Below are 26,340 nucleotides of genomic sequence, written 5' to 3' on the forward strand. Positions count from 1 at the left end.
TGCACAGCAAATGCCATAAAGCACTATGAACAAGAGTGAACATCAAGGCTTAGCTCATTATACTACACTTTCTTTACTGCCCAAAAAACTATCTTTTTAAAATTCAGAGTTTACTTTTTATGACTACTTTCACATGAATTTATTTTTAAGAACTAAAACATTATCCTAAAATATATTATTAACTTACTTAGCCTACCTTGAAAATTATTTCTGTGGACATTTTCTCCACAACAAAAATCAAAATTATTTGTCTTTTCAGTTCAGAAGTCTCGTGACTTTTTTAAAGCACACTTAAAAGCACTCCATTTGTGATTTTCATGAAGGATATGAAAGTGTCCAAAAGTCATCCAAACAGAGGGGCAACTATATACCCTTAGATCCTTAATTTTGTGAAAGAAATTTTGTGGAGCTCACATTTGCCTGAGCTGTAAACCTTAGCAATAATACTCTGCTCTAGAACCCTCGCTTTTAAAAGTCATGAGATTCCACACTTGACTTAGAGCAAAGCAGCAATTTTTCTGAATCGTCTCTGGGCCTTCGCGTCCAAAGTTCCCCTACACTTTGAGACCTGGGGGACAGCGTTTCAAATTGGATATAAGTCTCTTTCGCCAAATCATCTTCCCAGAGGGAGTCTGACTTACACTGAAGTTTGCAAACTTTGTACAACAGGAAAAAAATCAATGGCAAGACAACAACACAGGCAGCACCACTCACCACCATAAGGAAAGACCCTTGAGAATCACCTTCTTCTTCAACTCTGTCAGTAGAAAAGGTGATACATTGGTCTTTCTGGGGAGGCATTCCTTTTGGACAGACACATGCTATATATTGCCAACCAGGCAACAAGCCACTTATGGTGACTTGGTTCTTGCTGGAGTCTGCATTAAGCAGTAGCAGGTCCTTCTCACCATACTTGGAATACAACACAGTCACTTCCAAATTCTGCGTGGTGTTAATGGTGTTCCACATCAAGATCACGCTTTCTTCAGTTTCGCTGACTACCTGGAGATTTTCTATTGTGGCATTCGTTTCCATCGGCAGGGCTTGATCCAACAATGCCAACTCTTCTCTTTTACTTGCACTAGCTGGGGGAAGCTTACCGCTACCCATCTCCACCTTGACATTTCTTTTCCCATCTGGGTGGAGTGACTGACGGCTGGCCATGGTAGTGCTTGTAGATATTCTAGTGCTTGGAGTTGTGGCTGAAGAAACAACGGAGGAGAAGAAAGGAGATAAGGAGAAGGAAGCAGTGGAGGGAGGCGATGAAGTAGAAGTAGGAAGAAAAGTGGAAGAAGCTGGGAAGGAAGAAGAGGAGGAATAAGGCCAGGGAGACGATGATGAACCAGGTAGAGTGGCAGATGTTCTAGATCCCAGCTGGACCTCTTGCTCAGGGTGATCCCCAGTTCTTCTTTCAGAAGTTTCTGATGATACGGTGGTCATGACAACACCAACCACTGTCACAGTAACCACAGCTTCTGACATCCCAGCCAAATTTTTGGCCTTACATTTGTAATCCCCAGCATCCATGTAAGAAATGCCTGTCAAGCTTATTATGGACCATCTGACTCCCTCCCCTGGAGATTCCTGAATTACTGGAAGAAAGAAAAATGCATAATCTGTGAGATAAAAGGAAGAAAAGATTCACACAACATGCCAACTCAAAAGGCAACAATTTCTGGTTCTACACGCATACCTCTCACATAAACCAAGAGGGAAATGGCACGCTGCAAGTCTCTGATTGCAGATGATGGTTCTGTAAATGGTTTATATGGAAGTGTAGGACATTCTGGGTGCCATGAAGTTTCTATGGGAAATAGTATTTTTTTTTGGGGGGGGAATAGTATTTTAAAAAGACATGGGGCTGAGAATTAAGAAACTTTGGCCTTAGTAAACTTTTGTTTACTAAGTAGTATGTGATTCTAGACAAGCCAATTAGTGTCTTTAGGCCTCTGTTTACACATTTTTAAAATAAGGGGATAAGACAAAGTGATTTCAAATATCCCTTCCAATTTTAACCCACTGTGATTCTGTAAAATGTTTATCACAAGACCTTACTTAAATATTTCTCAAAATACTTTTTCATTGTAATAAAGTTTAACTATCCACATAGTCAGAAGGCATAGTGGACCATTTTCTGGCATGGAGGAGTCATAATTTCTATTCTTATCTTTCACAGTATATTTAATTTAGATAAACAAGTAAACAATGAGGTTTTTATTTATGGAATAATACATAGTGTTTGCAAAATTGGAATTTTAATTTCCTAAACACTAAAATCTGAACATATTTCCTTTCTGTCTTGATTTCTGAAGCTTTCTGAAGAATAATAATATGCACAGAGTGGTATTTCAGTAGCTCCAAATTTAACTCACTGCCTTAAACTGTGGGCTTAGGCCTTGACTTTTGTTTTTAATTCTATCAGGTTTCATTATTTCAGCCTCAATTTAAATTTAATTTGGAAGAATTTAAAAAATATATCCCGTTACTCATCAGAATATCACTATTGAAACTAAGGCCAAAGCATTGATTTGGTCATAGCAGTATCTAAAAACCTGTGTAATCAATATTTTTAAAAATTACACTTTTTGCCTCATAATAAAGTTCCTATGTAATTTATTATTTGAATAATCATTCGAAAATAAGAAACTTGTTTGAAATTCCCTTAAGGAAATTGTAATTGTTATACATTTTAAAGTGAGCAGTATCCAAGATGATGGAGGAAAGATAAAGACAAAGGCCTTATCTGCAACCATCCATCCACTGAGTCATGTTGTTTTCCATCTAAGAAAGAAATCAGATTGTCTAATTTCATCTACATAGTTAATCAGACAAACTGAGGAAAATATTAATCAATAAAGTATACTTTTCAAATTTCTTCCATTCAACAATCTTAGCATATTTTATTAGAAATAACCAGCCAATCTCAAATCATACAAAAACATAAGATTAAGTTCAGTCATTTGTAAACTCCTTGTTTCAAAGGCCTGAATTAAGAAGATACCTGTATAATTAACTGGCGAGCTGTCTGGTCTGGTCCAGGTGAGCTGCGGGGTAGGGTAGCCAGTGGTATCACACCGCAGCAGAACATTACTGCCCAGAGCAGATGTGATCTGGGTGGCCGAGGTCATCACTGATGGCTTCAGACACTGCTCCAGCTCAGCCCGCTGAAACGAAATCCCTGTGAGGCGTTCCGGTTCACTACAAACCATCAGTGGGTCGAGAAGTACTACCACAGGGTCAGCAACTTTTGACAATGCCATTATTTTGGAAATGTGACAGTCACAGAACCATGGGTTGTCCTGCAGGCCTAGACCAGAAGGGAGGAAAAGGTTGAGAAAGGTTTTCCTGATGACTTCTGTTTACATCACAGCCTCGTGGGATGGCATTTCTACACTGTGGCCCTAAAAACATAAGTGCTTTGAAGGATCAGAGTCACCTCTCTGTCAGTTTTGCTCTGCACTCCAGCCACCTAAATCAATATATCTTGTCAGTTCAGATCATTAATGATTATAGCTAACAGTTATGGAACATTTACTCTGTACTAGGCTCTGTTCTAAGCACTTAACCTGTATTAACTGATTTAATCCCAACAATTCTATGAAAAGAATATTATTTCCCCATTGTAAAAATGAAGAAGTCGAGACACAGAGAAACCAAATAACTTGACCGAAGTCATTTAGCTAAGCAATGTCAGAGTCGAGATTTGAATCCAAGTACCAAAGAATGACATAAATACAGTGATAGATTTCTAGGGTGCCATGAAAGTGTGTGTGTGTGTGTGTATATATATATATATATATATATATATTTTTTTTTTTTTTTTTTGCGGTACTCGGGCCTCTCACTGTTGTGGCCTCTCCCATTGCGGAGCACAGGTTCCGGACGCGCAGGCTCAGCGGCCATGGCTCACGGGCCCAGCCGCTCCGCGGCATGTGGGATCCTCCCGGACCGGGGCACGAACCCATGTCCCCTGCATCAGCAGGCGGACTCTCAACCATTGCACCACCAGGGAAGCCCGAAAGTATTTATATTATTATAAGTATTATTATAGGGTGCTGTGAGGCACCTAACTCAGCCTGCAATATGTCATGATTTTGTGTGATTTTATGGCATACTGAGGTAGTACAAGTTGTTGTAGCAAAAGTATAGAGTGAGATGCAGGCAATGTTAGGAGACAAGATTGGAAAAACTGGTAGAACATGGCTTGGCATGAGTGTTACATGTGGTGGCCACGGAGGTGCACTGCTCAAATCCCCTTTCAAGAGAGGATCAGCAGCAGGGAATACAGTTAGCTGACAGCCTCCAGTTGCAAATGCCTTCAGGATCTGCCTCAGCTTTCAGAACTGTTAGCCGAAGTGTTGTGTCCCTCAAAGAGGCTATCAGTGAAAGCTTAAAGAAAAGTGAGAAAAATGTTATTGGAAACTAGAGGAAAAGGCACCATTGTTATGGAGTAGCAGAAGGTTTAGCAACACTATCACCTGCGGTTAACGTGGGAAGTAGAAAACGTACTCAATGAAATGAATGTTCTGACTAAGGATATTTCTACACAGTGTTGAAACTGCTGCTTGGTGTCTTCTTGCTGCTCATAGTAAAATGTAAAGGAGAGACAACAGCTAAAGGAAGAACTGTTAAATGTAAAGAACTAAAACTTGCTAAGCTCAATTATAAAACTGTTTCTTACACCCAGCCTCTCCAAAATTCTCAGATTAAGAAAGGGCTTCAGAATAAAAGTCAAATCCATGTGGGTGGTTCTATACAATTAGTTGCTAAGATCTCAGAAGAATCTAAGATGGTGCTTCAGAGCATTCAGTCAGACAAGAATCTCCCTAAGGATCTTAAGGGTGATGTCCCATACCAGCCTTACATAAAAAGCCCAAGGCTGGAAAAGATTCATCTCAAAAAGATTTCTCGTTGTGCAGTGAATTATATATTGATTTGTAAGGAGAAAAGACAGAACAGCAAGTTTAAAAAAATCTAACCCTGGTGGAAGATTTAACTGTCCATTCATAAATTCTAGATTTCTGTTTATGCCTATTTTTATTATAACAGCACTATGTGAGTGGTTCATATTTCTCTGCCAGTATTGGTAAAGTTTGCTGTTTTTATTATCTTCCATATTAGAAACTTCTTTTCTTTCATGGGTGAATTACTTTGACCTTCCTCCTCTTACACTTAGTTCTGTGAATCTATGAGCAGTTCTCTAATACTGACTTAAATTCTACTCAACCTGCCAACAAACATCAAATTCACTCTGTCATATAATAATTAATATGTGTAGGGGCTTTCCTCATGGTGCAGTGGTTAAGACTCTGCCTGCCAATGCAGGGGATACGGGTTTGAGCCCTGGTCTGGGAAGATTCCACATGCCGCAGAGCAACTAAGCCTGTGTGCCACAACTACTGAGCCCATGTGCCGCAACTACTGAAGTCCGCGTACTCTAGGGCCCATGTTCTGCAACAAGAGAAGCCACCGCAATAAGAAGCCCACACACAACAAAGAGTAGCCCCCGCTTGCCACAACTAGAGAAAGCCCGCACACAGCAATGAAGACCCAACACAGCCAAAAAATAAATTAATTAAAAAAAATTTTTAATTGCTTAAAACAAAAATAAATAACATGTGTAGAACGCTTCATACTTTCAAAACACTTTGAGTTGGTACGTCAGATTTTTTCTTTATAAAATAATAACAAAAACAGACTTACAGATATAGAGAACAGATTTGTGGTTGCCAAGGGGTAGGGGAGGTGCGGGGGAACGACTGGGAGTTTGGGATTAGCAGATGTAAACAATTACATATAGGATGGATAAATAAGAAGGTCCTATTGTATAGCACAGGGAACTATATTTAATATCCTGTGATAAACCATATGAAAAAGAATATATATATGTATAACTGAATCACTTTGCTGTACAGCAGAAATTAGACACAACATTGTAAATCAACTATACTTCAATAAAATTTAAAAAAATAAAATAAAATAATAACAACACAAGATGACAGTTATTGGTTGCTTCCTATGTGGCAAATACTGCACTTATCAAGAATTGTAAAGGGTCGACACTTTACCCTACTTTAGGGTGACCAACTCATCCCAGTTTGCCACTGTTTTATGGATATTGGTAGAAGATACAAGACTCCTAGTCAAAGATGAAGAATAATTTCTTAATCACAGATCTGGAAGGAGACATTATCTTTATTATATTGGGTAGTAAGCATATCTACCCTTTGCTCTGGAGGAAGACATATCTCTGCTTTCCAAAGTGGTAGCTCTTGAAAAGGCAGTTCAGAACAAAAGGCAGTCGCAGTGTCTACCTCTGTTCACAAGAGAAACGTGAGAGACCATGGAAAAGAGAGAGACCATGCTAAAGCGTTTGTCTATCTCAATCCTCACAATAGCATGAGGTGGATAATATTAGTATCATCCTCATTTTAAAGATGAGAAAATGCTCAGGGAAGTAAAGGAATCTGCCCAAGGTCACACAACTGGATGCAGTCAGGATATGAATCTTGATATCCTGATCTTAAAGCTCTCATTCTCAACAACTGTGTATATGTTTTATACTGACCTTGGGAAGCTCATATCATTCTTCCAATTTCATACCAGACATTAAGGCACAAAGAAAGTACTGCCTTGACTTTGTAAGTAGCTGAGAGTCCTAAGTCCCATGTGTTTGAGCCTCCTAGTCTAATACTTCTTCCACCATAACTCATCTCTTTGTCACCTAAAAACATCTAGAGCATGGGTGGCAGCTGTAAGTGCTGTCATCTACAAATAACAAGTGTTCAAGTAGTGATGTCTGGAGCATAAATGTCTATAAAGGGAAAGATCAAGAGCTATAAAGTTAACATTTTCATTTATGCTTTGAAACTATTATAAAAATGTGTTAATGGTGAAACAAAATTCTTTAAAAAACAAATCCAATTGGTTATATCTAAAAGTTATGTAAACCAGGAGTAAATATTTTAAATCCCTCAAAAATAAAATATTTATTCAAGTTATGAAATATCTAAGGTCAAGGGTACAACTTTTAAAGCCTGAATAATAATAGTAATATGAGGGCTGAACACATTGAAGTGTTTTTTCTTCTGGGGACAAAGTACAAGAACTCTCTGAAGTTAAACTATTACTTGTACTGCATTCCTTCAAGGCAAAGCACCAACCACAATCAGCAATTTGCATTAAGTAATTTATTTTATATAACTATTCTTGGATGGGGCAAAAGAACTTTGCTTTGTCCCTTTTCTAAAAGGGTAAAGTTTTTCATGCATCACAGTAGTTGGATGTGCTATTCTTTATGAAAAGTCAGCGATAAATTCTAGTACAAAAGTTATTCTGCAGACTATAAGTTCTTGAAGGCAAAATCCATGCCTCAGTCAGTTTTGTGGAGGCAGTTATGCTTAACAATTCAAAAGGGAAAGTAAAGTCTTTTCAACAAATGGTGCTAGAACTACTGGACATCTGCTTGGGAACAAATAAACCTCAACTTCTACCCCACACTATACTTGAAAACTATTTTGAGCTTACAGTCATAAGTATAAAAGCTAAGAATATAAAGGTAAAAACTGAATATAAAAGTTAAAACTATAAAGAAAGAATATCTCTGTGACCTGTAGGTAAGTAAATATTTCTTAGATGGGACACAGAAATCACTAACTATAAAAGGAAAAACTGATAAATCGGATGTCATCAAAATTTTAAACTTTCTGAAGGGCAGAGTCAAGATGGCGGTGTGGGAAGACACTGAGTTAGTATCTCCCCACAACTAGGGCACCTGCCAGCCGCTGGTGGGGGACCCTGATGTCCAAGGAAACGGGAGGAACCCCCAAGTGCACCGCTGGGGGTTGGGCCAAATCTCCTGCGGTGGGAGGAGTCTGAATCACTGGACCAACAGAGAACCTCAGATCTGAGGGAATATTCACTGAAGTGAGGTCTCATAGAGGTCTTCATCTCAGCACCAAGACCCAGCTCTACCCAACAGCCTACAAACTCCAGTGTTGGAAGCCTCAGGCCAAACAACTAGTAAGACAGGAACACAAACACACTCATAAACAAACAAAAAAATGAGATGGCAAAAAAATATGACACAGGTGAAGGAGCAAGGTAAAAACCTACAAGACCAAATAAATGAAGAGGAAATAGACAATATACCTGAAAAAGAATTCAGAGTAATGATAGTAAAGATGATCCAGAATCTCAGAAATAGAATGGAGGCATGGATTGAGAAAATACAAGAAATGTTTAACAAAGTTCTAGAAGAACTAAATAATAAACAAACAGAGATGAACAACACAATAACTGAAATGAAAAATACACTAGGTTGAATCAATAACAGAATAGCTGAGGCAGAAGAATGAATACGTGAGCTGGAAGACAAAATGGTGGAAATAACTGCCCTGGAGCAGAATAAAGAAAAAAGAATGAAAGAATTAAAGACAATCTCAGAGACCTCTGGGACAACACTAAATGTACCAACATTCGAATTATAGGGGTCCCAGAAGAAGAAGAGAAAAAGAAAGGGTCTGAAAAAATATTTGAATAGATTATAGTGGAAAACTTCCCTAACATGGGAAAGGAAATAGTCACCCAAGTCCAGGAAGCACAGAGAGTCCCATACAGAATAAACCCTAGGAAAAACACACCAAGACACATATTAATCAAACTAACAAAAATTAACTTCAAAGAAAAAATATTAAAAGCAGCAACAGAAAAACAAAAAATAACACACAAAGGAATCTATATAAGGTTATCAGCTGATTTTTCAGCAGAAACTCTGCAGGACAGAAGGGAGTGGCAGGATATACTTAAAGTGATGAAAAGGAAAAACCTACAACCAAGATTACTCTATCCAACAAGGATCTCATTCAGATTCGATGGAGAAATCAAAAACTTTTCAGACAAGCAAAAGCTAAGAGAATTCAGCACCACCAAACCAGCTTTACAACAAATGCTAAAGAAACTTCTCTAGGCGGGAAACACAACAGAAGAGAAAGACCCACAAAAACAAACCCAAAACAATTAAGAAAATGGTAATAGGAACATATATATCAATAAAAACCTTGAATGTAAATGGATTAAATGCCCCCCCCCCCAAAAGACACAGACAGGCTGAATGGATACAAAAACAAGACCCATATATATGCTGTCTACAAGAGACCCACTTCAGACCTAGGGATACATACAGACTGAAAGTGAGGGGATGGAAAAAGATATTCCATGCAAATGGAAATCAAAAGAAAGCTGGAGTAGCAATACTCGTATCAGATAAAATAGACTTTAAAATAAAGACTGTTACAAGAGATAAGGAGGGATACTACATAATGATCAAAGGATCAATCCAAGAAGAAGATATAACAATTATAAATGTTTATGCACCCAACATAGGAGCACCTCAATACATAAGGCAAATGTTTACAACCATGAAAGGAGAATCAACAGTAACACAATAATAGTAGGGGACTTTAACACCCCACTTACACCAATGGACAGATAATCCAAACAGAAAATAAATAAGGAAACACAAGCTTTAAATGACACAATAGACCAGATAGACTTACTTGATATTTATAGAACATTCCACCCAAAAGTGGCACAATACACTTTCTTCTCAAGTGCACACAGAACATTCTCCAGAATAGATCACATCTCGGGTCACAAATCAAGCCTTGGAAAATTTAAGAAAATTGAAATCAAACCAAGCACCTTTTCTGACCACATGGCTACGAGATTGGAAATCAATTACAGGAAAAAAAAACTGTAAAAAACACAAATACATGGAGGATAACAGTGTACTACTAAATAGCCAAGAGATCACTGAAGAAATAAAAGAAGAAATTTAAAAATCCATAGAAACAAATGACAACGAAAACACGACGACCCAAAATGCAGCAAAAGCATTTGTAAGAGGGAAGTTTATAGCAATTCAATCTCACCTCAAGAAACAAGAAAAGGGCTTCCCTGGTGGTGCAGTGGTTAAGAATCTGCCTGCCAATGCAGGGGACACAGGTTCGACCCCTGGTCCAGGAAGATCCCACATGCCACAAAGCAACTAAGCCTGTGTGCCACAACTACTGAGCCTGCTCTCTAGAGTCCATGAACCACAACTACTGAACCCCATGTGCCACAACTACTGAAGCCCATGCACCTAGAGCCCATGCTCCACAACAAGAGAAGCTACCGCAATGAGAAGCCCATGCACCGCAAGAAAGAGTAGCCGCCGCTCGCCACAACTAGAGAAAGCCCGTGCACAGCAACGAAGACCCAATGCAGCCACATATAAATAAATTAAATAAATTGGTTGAAAAAAAAAAGAAACAAGAAAAATCTCAAATAAACAATCTAACCCTACACTTAAAACAACTAGAGAAAGAAGAACAAAGAAAACCCAAAGTTAGAAGGACAGAAATCATAAAGATCAGAGCAGAAATAAATGAAATAGAAACAAAGAAAACAATAGCAAAGATCAATAAAACTAAAAGCTGGTTCTTTGAGAAGATAGACAAAATTGATAAACCCTAAGCCAAACTCAACAAGAAAAAAAGGGAGAGGACACAAATCAATACAATTAGAAATGAAAAAGGAGAAATCACAACTGACACTGCAGAAATACAAAGAATTGTAAGAGACTACTACAAACAACTCTATGCCAATAAAATGGACAACCACAAAGAAATGGACAAATTCTTGGAAAGATACAAGTTTCCAAGACTGAGCCAGGAAAAATTAGAAAATATAAACAGACCTATCACAAGTAATGAAATTGAAACTGTAATTAAAAATCTTCCAACAAACAGAAGTCCAGGACCAGATGGCTTCACAGGTGAATTCTATCAAACATTTAGAGAAGAGCTAACACTGATCCTTCTCAAACTCTTTCAAAAAATTGCAGAGGGAGAAACACTCCCAAATTCATTCTACGAAGTCACCATCACCCTGATACCAAAACCAGAAAAAGATATCACAAAAAAAGAAAATTATAGACCAATATCACCGATGAACATAGATGCAAAAATCCTGAACAAAATACTAGCAACGGAATCCAACAGCACATTACAAGGATCATACAGCATGATCAAGAGGGATTTATCCCAGGGTTGCAAGAATTCTTCAATATATGCAAATCAATCAATGTGATACAGCACATTAACAAATTAAGGAATAAAAACCATTATGATCATCTCAATATATGCAGAAAAGGCTTTTGCCAAATTTAACACCAATTTATGATAAAAACTCTCCAGAAAATGGGCATAGAGGGAACCTTCGGCAACAGAATAAAGACCATATATGACAAACCCACAGCAAACATCATTCTCAATGGTGAAAAACTGAAAGCATTTCCACTAAGATCAGGAATAAGACAAGGATGTCCACTTTTGCCACTCTTATTCAACCTAGTTTTTGAAGTCCTAGTCAAGGCAATCAGAGAAGAAAAAGAAATAAAAGGAATACAAATTGGAAAAGAAGTAAAACTATCACTGTTTGCAGATGACATGATGCTATACATAGAAAATCCTAAAGATGCCACCAGAAAACTACTAGAACTAATCAGTGAATTTGGTAAGGTTGCAGGATACAAAATTAATGCACAGAAATCTCTGGCATTCCTATACATCAACAATGAAAAATCAGAAAGAGAAATTAAGGAAACACTCACATTTACCACTGCAACGAAAAGAATAAGATACCTAGGAATAAACCTGCCTAAGGAGGTGAAAGACTTGTACTCAGAAAACTATAAAAAACTGATGAAATAAATCAAAGATGACATAAACAGATGGAGAGATATACCATGTTCTTGGATTGGAAGAATCAATAATGTGAAAATGACTATACTACCCAAAGCAATCTACAGATTCAACGCAATTCCTATTAAACTACCAATGGCATTCTTCACAGAATTAGAGCAAAAAATTTTTACAATTCGTATGGAAACACAAAAGACCCCGAATAGCCAAAGCAATCTTAAGAAAGAAAAACGGAGTTGGAGGAATAAGGTTCCCTGACTTCAAACAATGCCACAAAGCTACAGTAATCAAGACAGTATGATACTGGCACAAAAACAGAAAGATAGATCAATGGAACAGGATAGAAAGCCCAGAGATAAACCCACACACAAATGGGCACCTAATTTATGACAAAGGAGGCAAGAACATACAATGGAGTAAAGACAGTCTCTTCAATAACTGATGCAGAGAAAACTGGACAGCCACATGTAAAAGATTGAAATTAGAACACTCCCTAACACCATACACAAAAATAAACTCCAAATAGATTAAAGACTTAAATGTAAGACAAGACACTATCAAACTCTTAGAGAAAAACATAGGAAAAACACTCTTTGACATAAACCACAGCAAGATCTTTTTTGACCCACCTCCTAGAGTAACGGAAATAAAAACAAAAATAAACAAATGGGACTTAACAGCAAAGGAAACCATAAACAAGACAAAAAAGACAACGCTCAGAATGGGAGAAAATATTTGCAAATGAAACAAGAGACAAAGGATTAATCTCCAAAATATACAAACAGCTCATGGAGCTCAATATCAAAAAAACAAACAATCCAGTTAAAAAATGGGCAGAAAATCTACAAACAATAAATGCTGGAGAGGGTATGGAGAAAAGGCAACCCTCTTGAACTGTTGGTGGGAATGTAAATTGATACAGCCACTATGGAGAACAGTATGGAGGGTCCTTAAAAAACTAAAAATAGAACTACCATTCAATCCAGCAATCCCACTACTGGGCATATACCCTGAGAAAACCATAATTCAAAAAAAAGTCATGTACCACAATGTTCATTGCTGCTCTATTTACAATAGCCAGGACATGGAAGCAACCTAAGTGTCCATCAACCGATGAATGGATAACGAAGATGTGGCACATATATACAATGGAATATTACTCAGCCATAAAAAGAAACGAAATTGAGTTATTTGTAGTGAGGTGGATGGACCTAGAGTCTGTCATACAGAGTGAAGTAAGTCAGAAAGAGGAAAAAAAAATACTGTATACTAACACATATATATGGAATCTAAAAAAAAAAAAGGCACTGATGAACCTACTTGCAGGGCAGGAATAAAGATGTAGACATAGAGAATGGACTTGAGGACACAGGGTGGGAGGGGGAAGCTGGGGCGAAGTGAGAGTAGCATCGACATATATACACTACCAAATGTAAAATAGATAGCTAGTGGGAAGCAGCAGCATAGCACAGGGAGATCAGCTCAGTGTTTTGCGATGACCTAGAAGGGTGGGATAGGGAGGATGGGAGGCAGGCTCAGGAGGGAGGGGATACGACGACGTATGTATGCATATGGCTGATTCACTTTGGTGTACAACAGAAACGAATACAGTATTGTGAAGCAATTATACTCCAAAAAAGATCTATTTAAAAAAAAAAGAAACTTAAACTTTCTTACCGAAGACACCATGAAGAAAATGAATAGACAAGTCCCAGACTTGAGAAAATATTCATAATGCATACAACTGATAAAAGACTCATATTCAATAATAAAAAGACAAACAACATTAAAAAATTATAAAGAAATATACCAATGGACAATAAGCAAATATAAACTGTCAATACCATGACTTATCAGGGAAATGCAAATTAAAATGATAATGTGATTCCACTCCCTGACGTATCTACTCCCAAGAATGACTGAATGAGAAAGACTGACATCAAGCGTTGGTAAGGATATGGGGCAAGCAGACTGTGTTAGTGGGAGTGTAAAACAGTATAACCTCTTTGGAATACTGGTAGTTTCTTTTTTTTTTTAATAAATGTCTGTTGTTTATTTTATTTATTTATTTATTTTTGGCTTTGTTGGGTCTTCGTTGCTGAGCGTGGGCTTTCTCTAGTTGCGGCGAGCTGGGGCTACTCTTCGTTTTGGTGCGCGGGCTTCTCATTGCAGTGGTTTCTCTTGTTGCGGAGCATGGGCTCTAGGCGCACAGGCTTCAGTAGGTGTGGCACGCAGGCTCAGTAATTGTGGCTCACGGGCCCTAGAGCACAGGATCAGTAGTTGTGGCACACAGGCATAGCTGCTCTGCAGCATGTGAGATCTTCCCGGACCAGGAATGAAACCCATGTCCCCTGCATTGGCAGGTGGATTCTTAACGACTGCGCCACCAGGCAAGTCCGTGGCAGTTTCTTAAAACGTTACATATATAGCCATCCTATGACCTAACAACTTCAATCCTAGGAATTTATCCAAGAGAAATGGGAACATATGCTACAAAAAGCTATGCACAAAAATGTTAATAGCAGCTTAATTCATAATAGCTAAAAACTGGAAACAGCTCATGTGTTCAACAACAGGAGAAAAGATGAACAATTGGTACAATCATACAATTGAATATGACTCAGCAATAAGTAACTACCGATACATGCAACAACATGGATGAATCTCAAAAACATAATGCTGAGTGAAAGAAGCCAGGCACAAGAGTGCCTCCTAAATGATTCCATTTACATGAAATTCTAGGGCAGGCAAAATTAACCTGTGGTAATAGAAGTAAAAATAGTAGTTTCCTGGGGTGGGAGGAAATTGACTGAGAAGGGGCACAAAGGAACTTTCCGGGGTGATGAAAATATTCTGTATATCAAGAGTCCCCGGTCTTCCCTGGTGGCGCAGTGGTTGAGAATCTGCCTGCTAATGCAGGAGACACGGGCTCGAGCCCTGGTCTGGGAGGATCCCACATGCCGCAGAGCAACTAGGCCCGTGAGCCACAACTACTGAGCCTGCGCGTCTGGAGCCTGTGCTCCGCAGCAAGAGAGGCTGCGAGAGTGAGAGGCCCGGGCACCGTGATGAAGAGTGGCCCCCGCTTGCCAAAACTAGAGAAAGCCCTCGCACAGAAACGAAGACCCAACACAGCAAAAATAAATGAATGAATTAATAAACTCCTACCCCCAACATCTTCTTTAAAAAAAAAAAAAAAAAAAAAAAGAGTCCCCAACCTCCAGGCCACGGACTGATACCAGTCCGCGGCCTGTTAGGAACTGGGCTGCACAACAGGAGGTGAGCAGTGGGCAAGCGAGCAAAGCTTCATCGGCCGCTCCCCATCCCTCTCCATCACTCTCATTACCTCCTGAACCATCCCCCACCCCCACCCTACATCCATGGGAAAATTGTCTTCCATGAAACTGGTCCCTGCTGCCAAAAAGACTGGGGACCGCTGCTGTATCTTGATGAGGGTATGCATTTTGTGCAGGTATACGTTTATCATCATTTACCAAATTGTACACTTAAAATCCACTGTATGCAAATGATACTTCAGTTGCTCAATTTAAAAGAAATTTAAGGAATTCTCTGGTGGCCTACTGGTTAGGATTCCAGGCTTTCACTGCTGTGGCCTGGGTTCAACTCCTGGTCAGGGAACTGAGATCCCATAAGCTGCATGGCATGGCAAAAAAATAAAATTAAATTAAATGTTTAAAAAAATTTTTTTTAATAAAAGAGTGATGTCTCTGGAGATGGACTGTGACGTTGAAGCTGACTCTGCCTCTTTACCAGCTGGAAAAAGAAGGTTATGACAATTACAGACCCACTTCATGGGGTTGTCCTAAAGGCTGAGATAATGCCAGGCAGTCCTCAGAAGAGTGTCTGGCAAGAAGTAAGCCTTAACTGTGTGAATTTGTTTCCCCCATGCCTAGGAAAGAGCAGGCACACCAACAGACTGAGAAGTATTCGTCGAACTAAAACAATGCCATTTTACAGAATTCTGTGGGAATACTCAGGGCCACCACTGCCCTTCTGGCAAACCCCTTTCTGAACAGAAGAGCTCTTTTACAATGGAGCAAATTTGGGTACCAGTAAAAAGGACCAAAAAAGCATTTTATACTCTCTGCTACTGCAGGTTTTTTCCTCCAAGATAAACAGTGATAGGCCTTGCAGTTTGCCTGTGTAAATATGTCCTTATTCTTGAAAAAGAGGCCATGGAAATTTACCTGTATTGCAAATCAACAATCTAGTTTCATAGTTAATTTAAATGTTCATTTACAGGACACTAGTTTACATTTTTACAGATACATTAAAGGACAATTTTATTAGGTTGATATTTTTATTCACACAGAAGACAGAGGAAGTAATTGAAAAGCCTCTCCCTAAATTATTTTTTATTAAATAAATATATGATTTAAAGAGATCAGTAAAATAGGATATATGAGGAACATAACTAGTATTATTACATACCTTGCATTACAAAGGAGTGGGGAAGAGCATGGGTTCTAGAACCAAATGGCTTGTATTCAAACCCCAGCTCCATCACTATGCGATAAGTGACTTTGGGCAAGTGTTTTAACTTGTGCCTCATTTCTTCATCTATAAAATGGGGATGAAATGGTATTTACCATGGAGTGAGACTAGAGAAGTTATATCCATAAACTTTTTGGCCATGAGTAAGCATTCCATCAATATTAGCTATTACTATTTATTATTACAAATAGAATCTGTTAACAGCAATAAACATAGGGCAATAAAAATGAAATGGAAACAGAATGTATCCCATTATAATAGTACAAAGGTAAATTCTACAGGGTACCTGGAAATACATAATTGCTACAGTTAAACACTGAGTTCTAGAAAATCTAGAGCTGGTTCTTATTACCATATTTTAATGATGAAATTGGAAGACTCAAATATAGTTAAAAATAACAAAAAAGCCAAACTAGAAAAATCTTTCTTCATAAGACACTCACATCTCAGTCACAGCTGCTATGGATTGTTGTTGATCTGAAATCATAGCCTCAGAGACTGTCCACTTTATATTCTAAAGAACTATCACATAAACTCAACATTTTATTACATTCCTATTAGCAAGATGGAATAAATCCTGTCATCTCCATTTTCCAGATGTGAAAACTGAGTTTTCTGTGTGTGATTCACACACATGAACTAGTCTTCTTTTGAGAGGGCAGCACTTCTCTTCCCCTTTTGTTACCTAGTAGTCATGACTTTGCTAAGGTCAGCTGCCACACATGGCTGGACATGTTTCAGAATATCTTTTGTTATTTATTATCATGATTAAAAAAGTAATGCATGATCATTGCACAACACTTTGAAAATACAGAAAAGCAAAAAGATATCAAAGAGAATAGTTAACCAATTACTGTAACTTTTCAGACTTTTTCTTTGCAAATTTTAAAATAGTGATCATGCTTTATATACAACTACATAAATTTAATGTTACACTAAAAGTATTTTCCCATTAGTTTTTAAAGAATCTGAACCCTTCCTGAACAAAATATTAGCAAACCAAATCCAACAATACATTAAAAGGATCGTACAGCATAATCAAGTGGGATTTATTCCAGGGATGCAAGGATGGTTCAACATCCACAAATTAATCAATGATTACATAACACTGTATCCAACAAAATGAAGGATAAAAGTCACATCATCATCTCAAAAGATGCAGAAAAAACTTTTGACAAAATTCAACATCCATTTATGAAAAAAACTCTCAACAAAATGGGTATAGAGGGAAGGTACCTCAACATAATAAAATCCATATATGACAAACCGGCAGTCAACATCATACCCAAGGATGAAAAGCTGAAATATTTTCCTCTAAGATTAGGAACAATTCAAGGATGCTCACTCTCACCACTTTTGTTCAACACCATATTGGAAGTCCTAGCCACAGCAATTAGGGAGAAAAAAGGAAATAAATAAATAAATAAAAGGCATTCAAATCTAAAAAGGAAGAAGCAAAACTATCACTATTTGCAGATGACATGATACTATATATAGAAAACTCTAAAGAACCACCAAAAAAAGAACAAATAATTCAATAAAGTCACATGACACTAAGTCAATATACAGAAATCTGTGTATTTCTATACACTAATAACAAACTATCAGAAAGAAAAATTAAGAAAACAATCCCACTTACAATTGCATCAAGAAGAATAAAATACCTAGAAATAAACTTAACTGAGAAGGTGAAAGACCTGTACACTGAAAACTGTAAGACACTAAAGAAATAAATTAAGGATGATACAAATAAATAGAAAGATATCCTGTGCTCATGGGTTGGAAGAATTAGTATTATTAAAATGTCTATACTACACAAAGCAATCTATAGATTCAATGCAATCTAATCAAAATTCCAATGGCATAGCTCACAGAACTACAACAAATAATTCTAAAATTTGTATGGAAACACAGAAGATCCCAAATAGCCAGAACAATCTTGAGAAAGAACAAAGCTGGAGGTATTATGATCCCTGATTTCAAACAATACTACAAAGCTACAGTAATCAAAAGAGTATAGTACTAGCACAAAAACAGGCATGAAGATCAATGGAACAGAATTGAGAGCCCAGAAATAAACCCACATACATGTGGACAATTAATTTACAACAAAGGAGTAAAGAACATACAAAGAAGAAAGGACAGTCTTCAATAAATGGAGTTGGGAAGACTGGACAGCCGCATGCAAAAGAATGAAACTACTATCTTACACTGGACACAAAAATTAACTCAAAATGGATTAAAGACTTGAATGTAAGACTTGAAACCATAAAATTCCTAGAAGAAAACATAGGTGGTAACTTCACTGACATTGGTCTAAGTGATGTTTTTGTAGATCTGACTCCAAAGGCAACGGAAACAAACAAAAATAAACCAACGGAACTAAACTAAAAAGCTTCTGCACAGCAAAAGAAACCATCATCAAAACGAAAAGGCAACCTACTGAATGGGAGAAGATATTTGTAAATCATACATTCGATAAGGAGTTAATCTCCAAAATACATAAAGAAGTCATACAACTCAACAACAAAAACAAATAAACAACCTGATTAAAAAATGAGCAGAGGATCTGAATAGACATTTTTTCCAAAGAAGACACAGAGATAGCTAACAGGCACATGAAAAGATATTCAGTATCACTAATTATTAGGGAAATGCAAACCAAAACCACAATGAGATACCACCTCACACCTATGAGAACGGCTATTATCGAAAAGACAAGAAGTAACAAATGTTGGAGAGGATGTGGAGAAGGGAACCCTCATACCCTGTTGGTGGGACTGTAAATTGGTACAGCCAACATGGAAAACAGTACGAAGATTCCTCAAAAAATTAAGAACAGAACTAGCATATGACCCAGCTATTCCACTTCTGGGTATTTATCCAAAGAATGCAAAAACACTAATTCAAAAAGATATATGCACTCTATGTTCACTGCAGCATTATTTACAATGGCCAAGATATGGAAACAACCCAATGTCCAACAATGGATGAATGGATAAAGAAGATGTGGTATATAGACATACAATGGAACACTATTTAGCCATAACAAAGAATGAAATCCTACCATTTTTGACAACATGGATGGACTTTGATGGTATTATGCTAAGTGAAATAAGCCAGACAGAGAGAAATACTGTATCATTTCATATGTGGAATTAAAAAACAAACAAACAAACAAAATAAAAGAAAAATAAACTCATAGATACTGAGATCATATTAGTGGTTACCAACGGGTGAGGGGAACGGGGGGGTGGGTTGGCAAAATGGATGAAGGGGGTCGATTGTACAGTAATGGATGGTAACTAGACCTGTGGTGGTAATCACTTCATAGAGTATACAGATGTCGAATTATAATGCTGTACACCTGAAACATATAATTTTTTAAAAAGAATCTAAACCCTAAATCATAAAGCTGTTTATCTCCATGGACAATGAAATTTCATAACCCTTTCCCATTTGATCCCTAAGTTCTCATTCAGATTTAACTCACAAGTGAAAAATATTAATGTTCTATAAATTATTTATTTATATTAATATTAGGAACTAATCATTAGAGAGCTATTAATAGCAATTTAGTAATTTGATTTTATTTTCTATATGTCTCCATTGGGTAATTTTATTAGAACCAAGAATTGCATCCAAAGAAACTTTTAAAAATATGTAGAGAAATAAAATCTCAATGTTTAAGAAAATTTCTAACCATTAGTCTTACTCATAAGGATTAAATTAGTGACTAGAATAAAGTAAATATATACTTTAGTATGGGTTTGCATAGTTCCTATTAGAGTATATATTTTAAGGACTCCACAACTATTGTTAAATTAAATTAATTTTTTTCTCTAACCCATCCTACAATACCTCTTTTATTTTCTAATCAAAAATGTTTGAAGGACTAGATAGATAGTGGGAAAAAGATGAAATAGCTGTGTAAGAAAAATTTCTTTGACCTTTTCTCTATCTGGTTCTTATTATTCATATTTTTAGTTTCATAAGTACTAAAATGCATATACATTTCAACAAAAGTAATGCTAAAGCAATTTAAGTGTTGTCACAGTACTTTCTCTTTTTTTCAGTTAGAAAATTTTTTATGGAAGTATAGTTAAGGTACAGTATTATATAAGTTACAGGTGTACAATATAATGATTCAAAATTTTTAAAGGTTATACTCCACTTATGTTTATTATAAAATACGTAGTACTTTTCTTTTTATCAAAAACATCTCAAATTTATCTTGTATTTTATTTATTCTTTATTTCAGCAAATATTTGGCAAGTGATATTGGTAGGAATTTCTGGGACAATTTCTTAACATCTAGTTGCTTCTCATTCCAAAGTCTTATAAGTCATGTCACTGGCCAAACACTCAGAACTTCTTTCATCCTTCTGACAACTATAACCTCTTCTGCAGCTATGATGGACATAACTTGTGAAATAACAACACAGCCTTATTGGGTGAACAAAACTTTAGCAAATCAAACTGCTTGGTCAAAGCCTCAGGCTTGTGTCTCATACAAAAGTGGAAAAGGCCTCACTGCCCACAGATACCGCTGAGAAGAGTCTCAGTTCATTGATTTCAATCGGGCAACCACATTTACTGGGCATTCACCATGTGCAGAGCACCGTGCAAAGCACTGTGGGAAGACACACAAAAAAGAGAGAAGGGTTTGCTAGAAGGACCTTACATGTTAAAATTCAAGGCAAATACCCATAGAACCTAAAAGAAGTTAGGATCAAAATACACAAAACTAATCACAGCTAAACTAAGAGACCAGACCCATTAGGATACCCATTTAGGGCCAGTAAAATAACTGGTGTCTAGACTAGTTCTTTTTAAATTAAGAATATTTGGAAGATACACTTCCTAACTAATTAAACCAATTAAACCACTGCTGCCTCATAAAGATGCAGATGCCCTTCTCCCACTCCTGAAGAGCCTGATGAAGGGTTGAAAAGAGACCAGAGCAAAAGGTTGGTTGTGGCAGCGTATGGAGCACTGGTGTGCTCATGAGAATCAGTGCAGGTTGGTAGATTTTGTCACTCTTCTCCAGGTTCTCTAAGAGCAGCATTAGTCTCTTAGTTTATGAGGCCAATTCCTTTCCCTCCCCTAACATACACAAACATACACTGCTGCCCTCACTCCACACACATGGATGCATACACGCACACACAAATACATGCGCGCTCGTGCACAGACACAAACAGAGCCATTACACCTTACACAGGGCAGATGGGTAAACTGACCTAGATCAAATGATAAAGTACTATTCCATCAAAAGTGCAAGTATAGAGTAAAACAACAAATTCAATAGACATGAAAATACTGCACAACTGAAGGTATACAGAGCAAATTATCTGGATCTGAGAAGCCCAGAGGCTGTGAGCTTACCAAGAATAATTCTTCTTGCTGAAAGGTCCAGGCTTCTGGATGATGCTGTAACTAAGTGGGACCAGCTGTCCAGGAAATCTGGCGGCAGTGTGGTTAATCTGTTGCTTGATAAATCCAAGTAGGCAAGGTTCTTCAGATACGTGACCGCCTCGTTTGGCACACTGGTTATTCTGTTATTGTGCAAATCCAGGGTCCTCAGACGAGGCATGTCCCTCAGAGATGTCCAAGGGAAAGCAGCCAGAGAATTTCCATCCAAGCGCAACTCATGCAGCTGCTTTAGGTTGTAAAAGCTGCTGGTGTCAAGGCTGGCCACAGAATTATAGGTCAACCAGAGGTACTGGAGCTCCACCAGGTAGTAGAAGGCCTCGGCGGGGATCCTATGGACAACGGTCTTCTCTATGCGAAGCTTCACAGTGTCCACGGGGAAGTTTGTAGGTACCTCGTTCATATCCAGGTCACTACATAGCACAGACCTAGTGTCACAGAGCAATGGAAGAAAACGTGTGTTCTGAGACTCGTTTGAAAAAAATAATACTTACTTGAAACAAGCATTGAATTTTTCATTCCCTACTGGTTTGCACAAAATATCTATTCAGCCTGGCTAAACTGTTCATTAATAATTTGCCAATATCATCACCTTCTTCTAGGTTGAACTATATGAAATGGTCATTTTTGTAGGTTAAAAACAATCAAATATCAGCAATTTCATGTGATTCAACCTGAGCTCTTTAGGTGTCAGGCCTGTACAATACACATCACATCTATCCCTGTATTTAATCATCACAACAGCCTAATGAGTTGAATATTGAGTAATAGGTAAAGGCACCAGCTCTAGAGTCAGGCTGATCTTGGTTTGAATCTAAGCTCTATCACCTCCTTTGTGGCCACGGAAAGCCACTTCATCAATCTCTCATTCTCATTCTCTCACTTCACCAATCTCTCATTTTCCCACATGGCACTGTTATGATGATTAATTAAAATGGATGGAAAATTTTACACCTTCCTGGCACCTAATAAGCACCTAATGGGTATTTGCTATTATTATCTTCAATCTCATTTTTACAGATACAATAAATGAGGCCCATCAACATTAGGTAACTTCCCAGGATCACAGAGCTAGTGGTCACACAACAACCTTTCAGACTCACAACTGTCCAGCTCCAACAAGTACACTCTTAACCTCTTCAGGAAATGGCCCATTTTAAAAGAATCCCCTACTGAAGTTATAAATTGATCCTTTTCAAGAGGAGCACAAGAGAAAGGAAGAAAAAATGGAAGGAAGGTAGGAAGGGAAAGGAAACAGCAAGTGCTCATACTAGATGATTAAAATTGAGCCCTATTTTAACGATGTGACCCGTGCGTTGCTTTCAGCCTAAGGAATAAACCAGGAACTGCAAGTTTATTTTTTTTTACCACTCACTAATTTAAGTGACCTTGAGCAAGTCACATTGTGGTCTTGTTTAGTGGCATGTGTAAAACAGGCATAGAAACACAAGCCTGTCCCATGTGTGGGTATAAAGTATGAAAAATCAGAAAATTTAGATTCATTTAAACCTGAAAAAAAAGACCTATTTATCTCCCATTATATATTCAGTCCCACTGGATTGCTGAAAATGAACAATAAAAAGTTTTGCAAAGCATCATCTAAATTATAATACATTACACATATAGTAAATAATAATAATAAAACGGCCATTCAGTAAAACACATCACATTAAATCAGTGAATTTTTAAAGCCAGGCTATAATGTAAAGAGAGGGAAGAGGCATAAGCAACGTACTGGTCACATCATCCCTCTTTAACTTTAGGAGAAGAGCCTATAGCATCATTGGAATTCTCTAGGTATACTTCTCACTCTTTATCTCTATTTTGAATCACAAATTTCAGTGCTACTTTATACCAGAATGATCCAGCTTCTCCTCATTAAGTCAGCGTTCCAGTGTGTTTTAATGGAGGAAAGCCTGGATTGGAAGCTAAAAGACCTAGCGTCTTTGTCAGGCAGTCACTGCAGCAACTCAATGCTGTGACCTCGGACAAGCCATTTAGTCTCTATATGATTTAGTTTATTCATTTAAAAATGACAGTGGTCAAACTAGATTATTTCTGGAGTTCTTGTCAGGCATAACATGCTATGATTTTTATAAAATCCATCAATAATGGGGCCACCATGAAGAAGGAAACATTTCTGTGATTGTTTTCTCAAAGGTAGCCTGATCTGAGTCATTAACTGCAGCATACTTTTGCCAAGTAGGTCTTTAAATTGTTACATTCTTCTCACTGTCTTTAACCACCTAGTGACTATCTCAAAGAGATACCAAGACTTAGTAAATTTTATACAATAACAAGACAAACTACACAAAAATACGCGTTATTATTATTTATTTGTATAAAGTTGTAAGATATAAATTGAGCGATTCTTTTAACAAATTACTTTAAGAGGCTTACTGTTCACTTCAACCGAGTCACACAAAAAAATCTGATTTTGTTATTAATATCTTCTCCAAAAAAAATCAAGGTTTACTATGTTTAGCCAACAAGAATTCTGTTTTGCATTTAACTTCTATCTAAAAGGATTCATGCATATTGTAAATAAATACTTATTCTCACTCCACAAGTAGATATTAAAGGAACACAGAGGTTAAGTAACTTCTGTAAGGTCCCACAGTGTCTGCAACACAAAGTGTTGACCCATTTCTTTCAAACTCCAATACCTTAAAATGAGAAATTCTGATTATGAACCTCTCTAATTTCACTCATGTGATCGTCCTTCCTACTTCCTAAGGTCTATCCAGTTGCCATGAATAATCCTCAAAATGAAATGGAAAACACTGGAAGCAAATGATCTGGGCATGTCACACACCTTCTGATCGGCCCTGCCCTCTTGTGCTTTCTATAATCAGGCTGAACTGGTCACACGCATTTCAGTGGTTTGACCTCCTGCAAGGTTCATTTTGTGAATACAAGTGCAATGAATATTTTATTAACACGGAATGTGTCTGAGAGTCTCAAATAATTTGAGGGGCTTTGAAGGAGTTAAACTGCTCAAAATGAAAACATAAAGGAGCAGGCAACCAGGATTAACACAATTACGTTAAAGCTTATCTAGATTAAATCTTCTCTGATTTCTGATCAACAATTTGCTTTCAAAAACAAGGCCATCTGGTTTGAGTCCTTTTCCTCAGAATCATTAGAACACTTAGTAGCAAAGAGAAAAGCATACCTTGATCTCATGCCGTCATTTCTGCCATGATAATCACAGGTGCACTGTGAAGGACACGAACAGCTCACTCTTTCCAAAAAGCCAAGCGCAATGCACAGACTTGCAAAGAGACGCATGGTTCCTTTTAGATGTTATTTGGACAAAAGGTAAAAACCAAATCCTAAGCATTCAGAAACTGGTGTGCCAAGAATGCAAACGGCCATTTAGTAACAGCAGATTACACAGGATTAGATGAGATCTGTAGTTACTTAACCTTCAAGTGTATCTTGCAGGGGATCAATCAACCTAGCCTTTGAATCTGGTTTCAGCAAAGTAACACATTCTAAGGGAAATGAACATCAAACACGTCAGAAAATTTTCAATAGTTGTCCATATCTAGATTTACAAGAAAATGCCTGTTAAATCCCTTTCCTATATAAGTAATTGTTACTACACCTTGAAGATACACATAATGCTCAAAATAATTCAATGTCTTAGCAGATGTTAGAAAACACTGTAGATTACTTGAATGTTGTAACACGACAAATTTTACTTTTTAACAGTATGAATAATACTTAGTTTTATAAAATTTAGCTTTAGAGACAGAAGCACATGACATAAAATTGATTTAGAGTAATCAATATTGCCACATACTGGTTAGCCCCCAAAACATACTAAACAAACTCCAGTACCTAGAGTTTTTTAGGCAAAATGCTCCAATCCATCACTGTCGTGGCAGCACTAAGACTGTGGTGGCAGCGCATCGTGCAGTTCTCCCAGGTCATTTCTGTGTAGTGCAGGCTCATCCCAACACATTTAGTTTTTTAGTGAAGCCATTATCTTTTTTCAAGAATATATTTTATTCCAAGTTAGTTTCCCAAGTTATGGGCAATCAAACCTTACCTGAAGCTTAACTGTCCTGTTTTTAGCATATATTAGGCTCTATCAGAAAATAAAAATTAAATATTTTAAAAACTACTTCCATACACATAACATAGAGAATCCACAGGGTCAATCAAGGATTTAGGCAATAAATATACAGGGCATTTAACCTTCTTTTGGGGTGGTTCTTTTCATCCCCTTTAAATACTTTTTCAAAAGGAAAAAGTACTTTTTCAAAAGGAAATTAATTCTATCAATGTAAGAATATTATGGAAAATACTATTTAAAACTAATAGGATACACATAGAAACAATAGTGTCAAAAGAATTTTCTCAAAACAAAATACTGTGGATTTTCAGGATATGCACAATTCATTTCTTCATCTGGTATTTACTGAGCATTTACTCTGTACCAAGCACGGAACTAAGTCCTAGGGGTCCAAAGATAAATAAGACATGATCACTACGTAAAAGGAACTCACATGATAAACAGAGGCACAGAGTACACTTGTGAGGAAGCACAAGAGAACACCAGACCAACAGTATTGGTGGGGAAAGGCTTCCTAGGGAGGGTGTACCTGAGCTGCCCCTATAGGATGCATACTCATGTATT

The 26,340-nt window shown here is 37.3% G+C and overlaps 1 protein-coding gene across 1 annotated transcript; it reads right to left on the reverse strand.

Annotated features, from left to right (window-relative positions):
* Positions 1-25,332, reverse strand: LRIT3 (leucine rich repeat, Ig-like and transmembrane domains 3). Its single transcript, XM_079920068.1, has 4 exons — positions 24,868-25,332; positions 21,648-22,120; positions 3,002-3,307; positions 1-1,592 (listed from the first exon to the last, which is right to left on the reverse strand). The coding sequence occupies exons 1-4, from the start codon at positions 24,981-24,983 to the stop codon at positions 469-471; spliced, it is 2,019 nt and encodes a 672-aa protein (XP_079776194.1). The 5' UTR covers positions 24,984-25,332; the 3' UTR covers positions 1-468.
* Positions 25,333-26,340: the final 1,008 nt, after the last annotated feature.

Source organism: Stenella coeruleoalba (genome assembly GCF_951394435.1).
Source record: "Stenella coeruleoalba genome assembly, chromosome: 4".
Classification (NCBI taxonomy): Eukaryota; Metazoa; Chordata; class Mammalia; order Artiodactyla; family Delphinidae; genus Stenella; species Stenella coeruleoalba.

Bases quoted from the DNA above. Each gene is read 5' to 3' on its own strand.
- LRIT3 (XM_079920068.1), bottom strand. From the start codon at position 24,983: ATGCGTCTCTTTGCAAGTCTGTGCATTGCGCTTGGCTTTTTGGAAAGA. The intron at 22,121-24,867 runs GTATGCTTTTCT...CTGTGACACTAG, and splicing joins AATGACGGCATGAGATCAAG to GTCTGTGCTATGTAGTGACC. The intron at 3,308-21,647 runs GTAAGCTCACAG...CTTCTGGTCTAG, and splicing joins AGCAAGAAGAATTATTCTTG to GCCTGCAGGACAACCCATGG.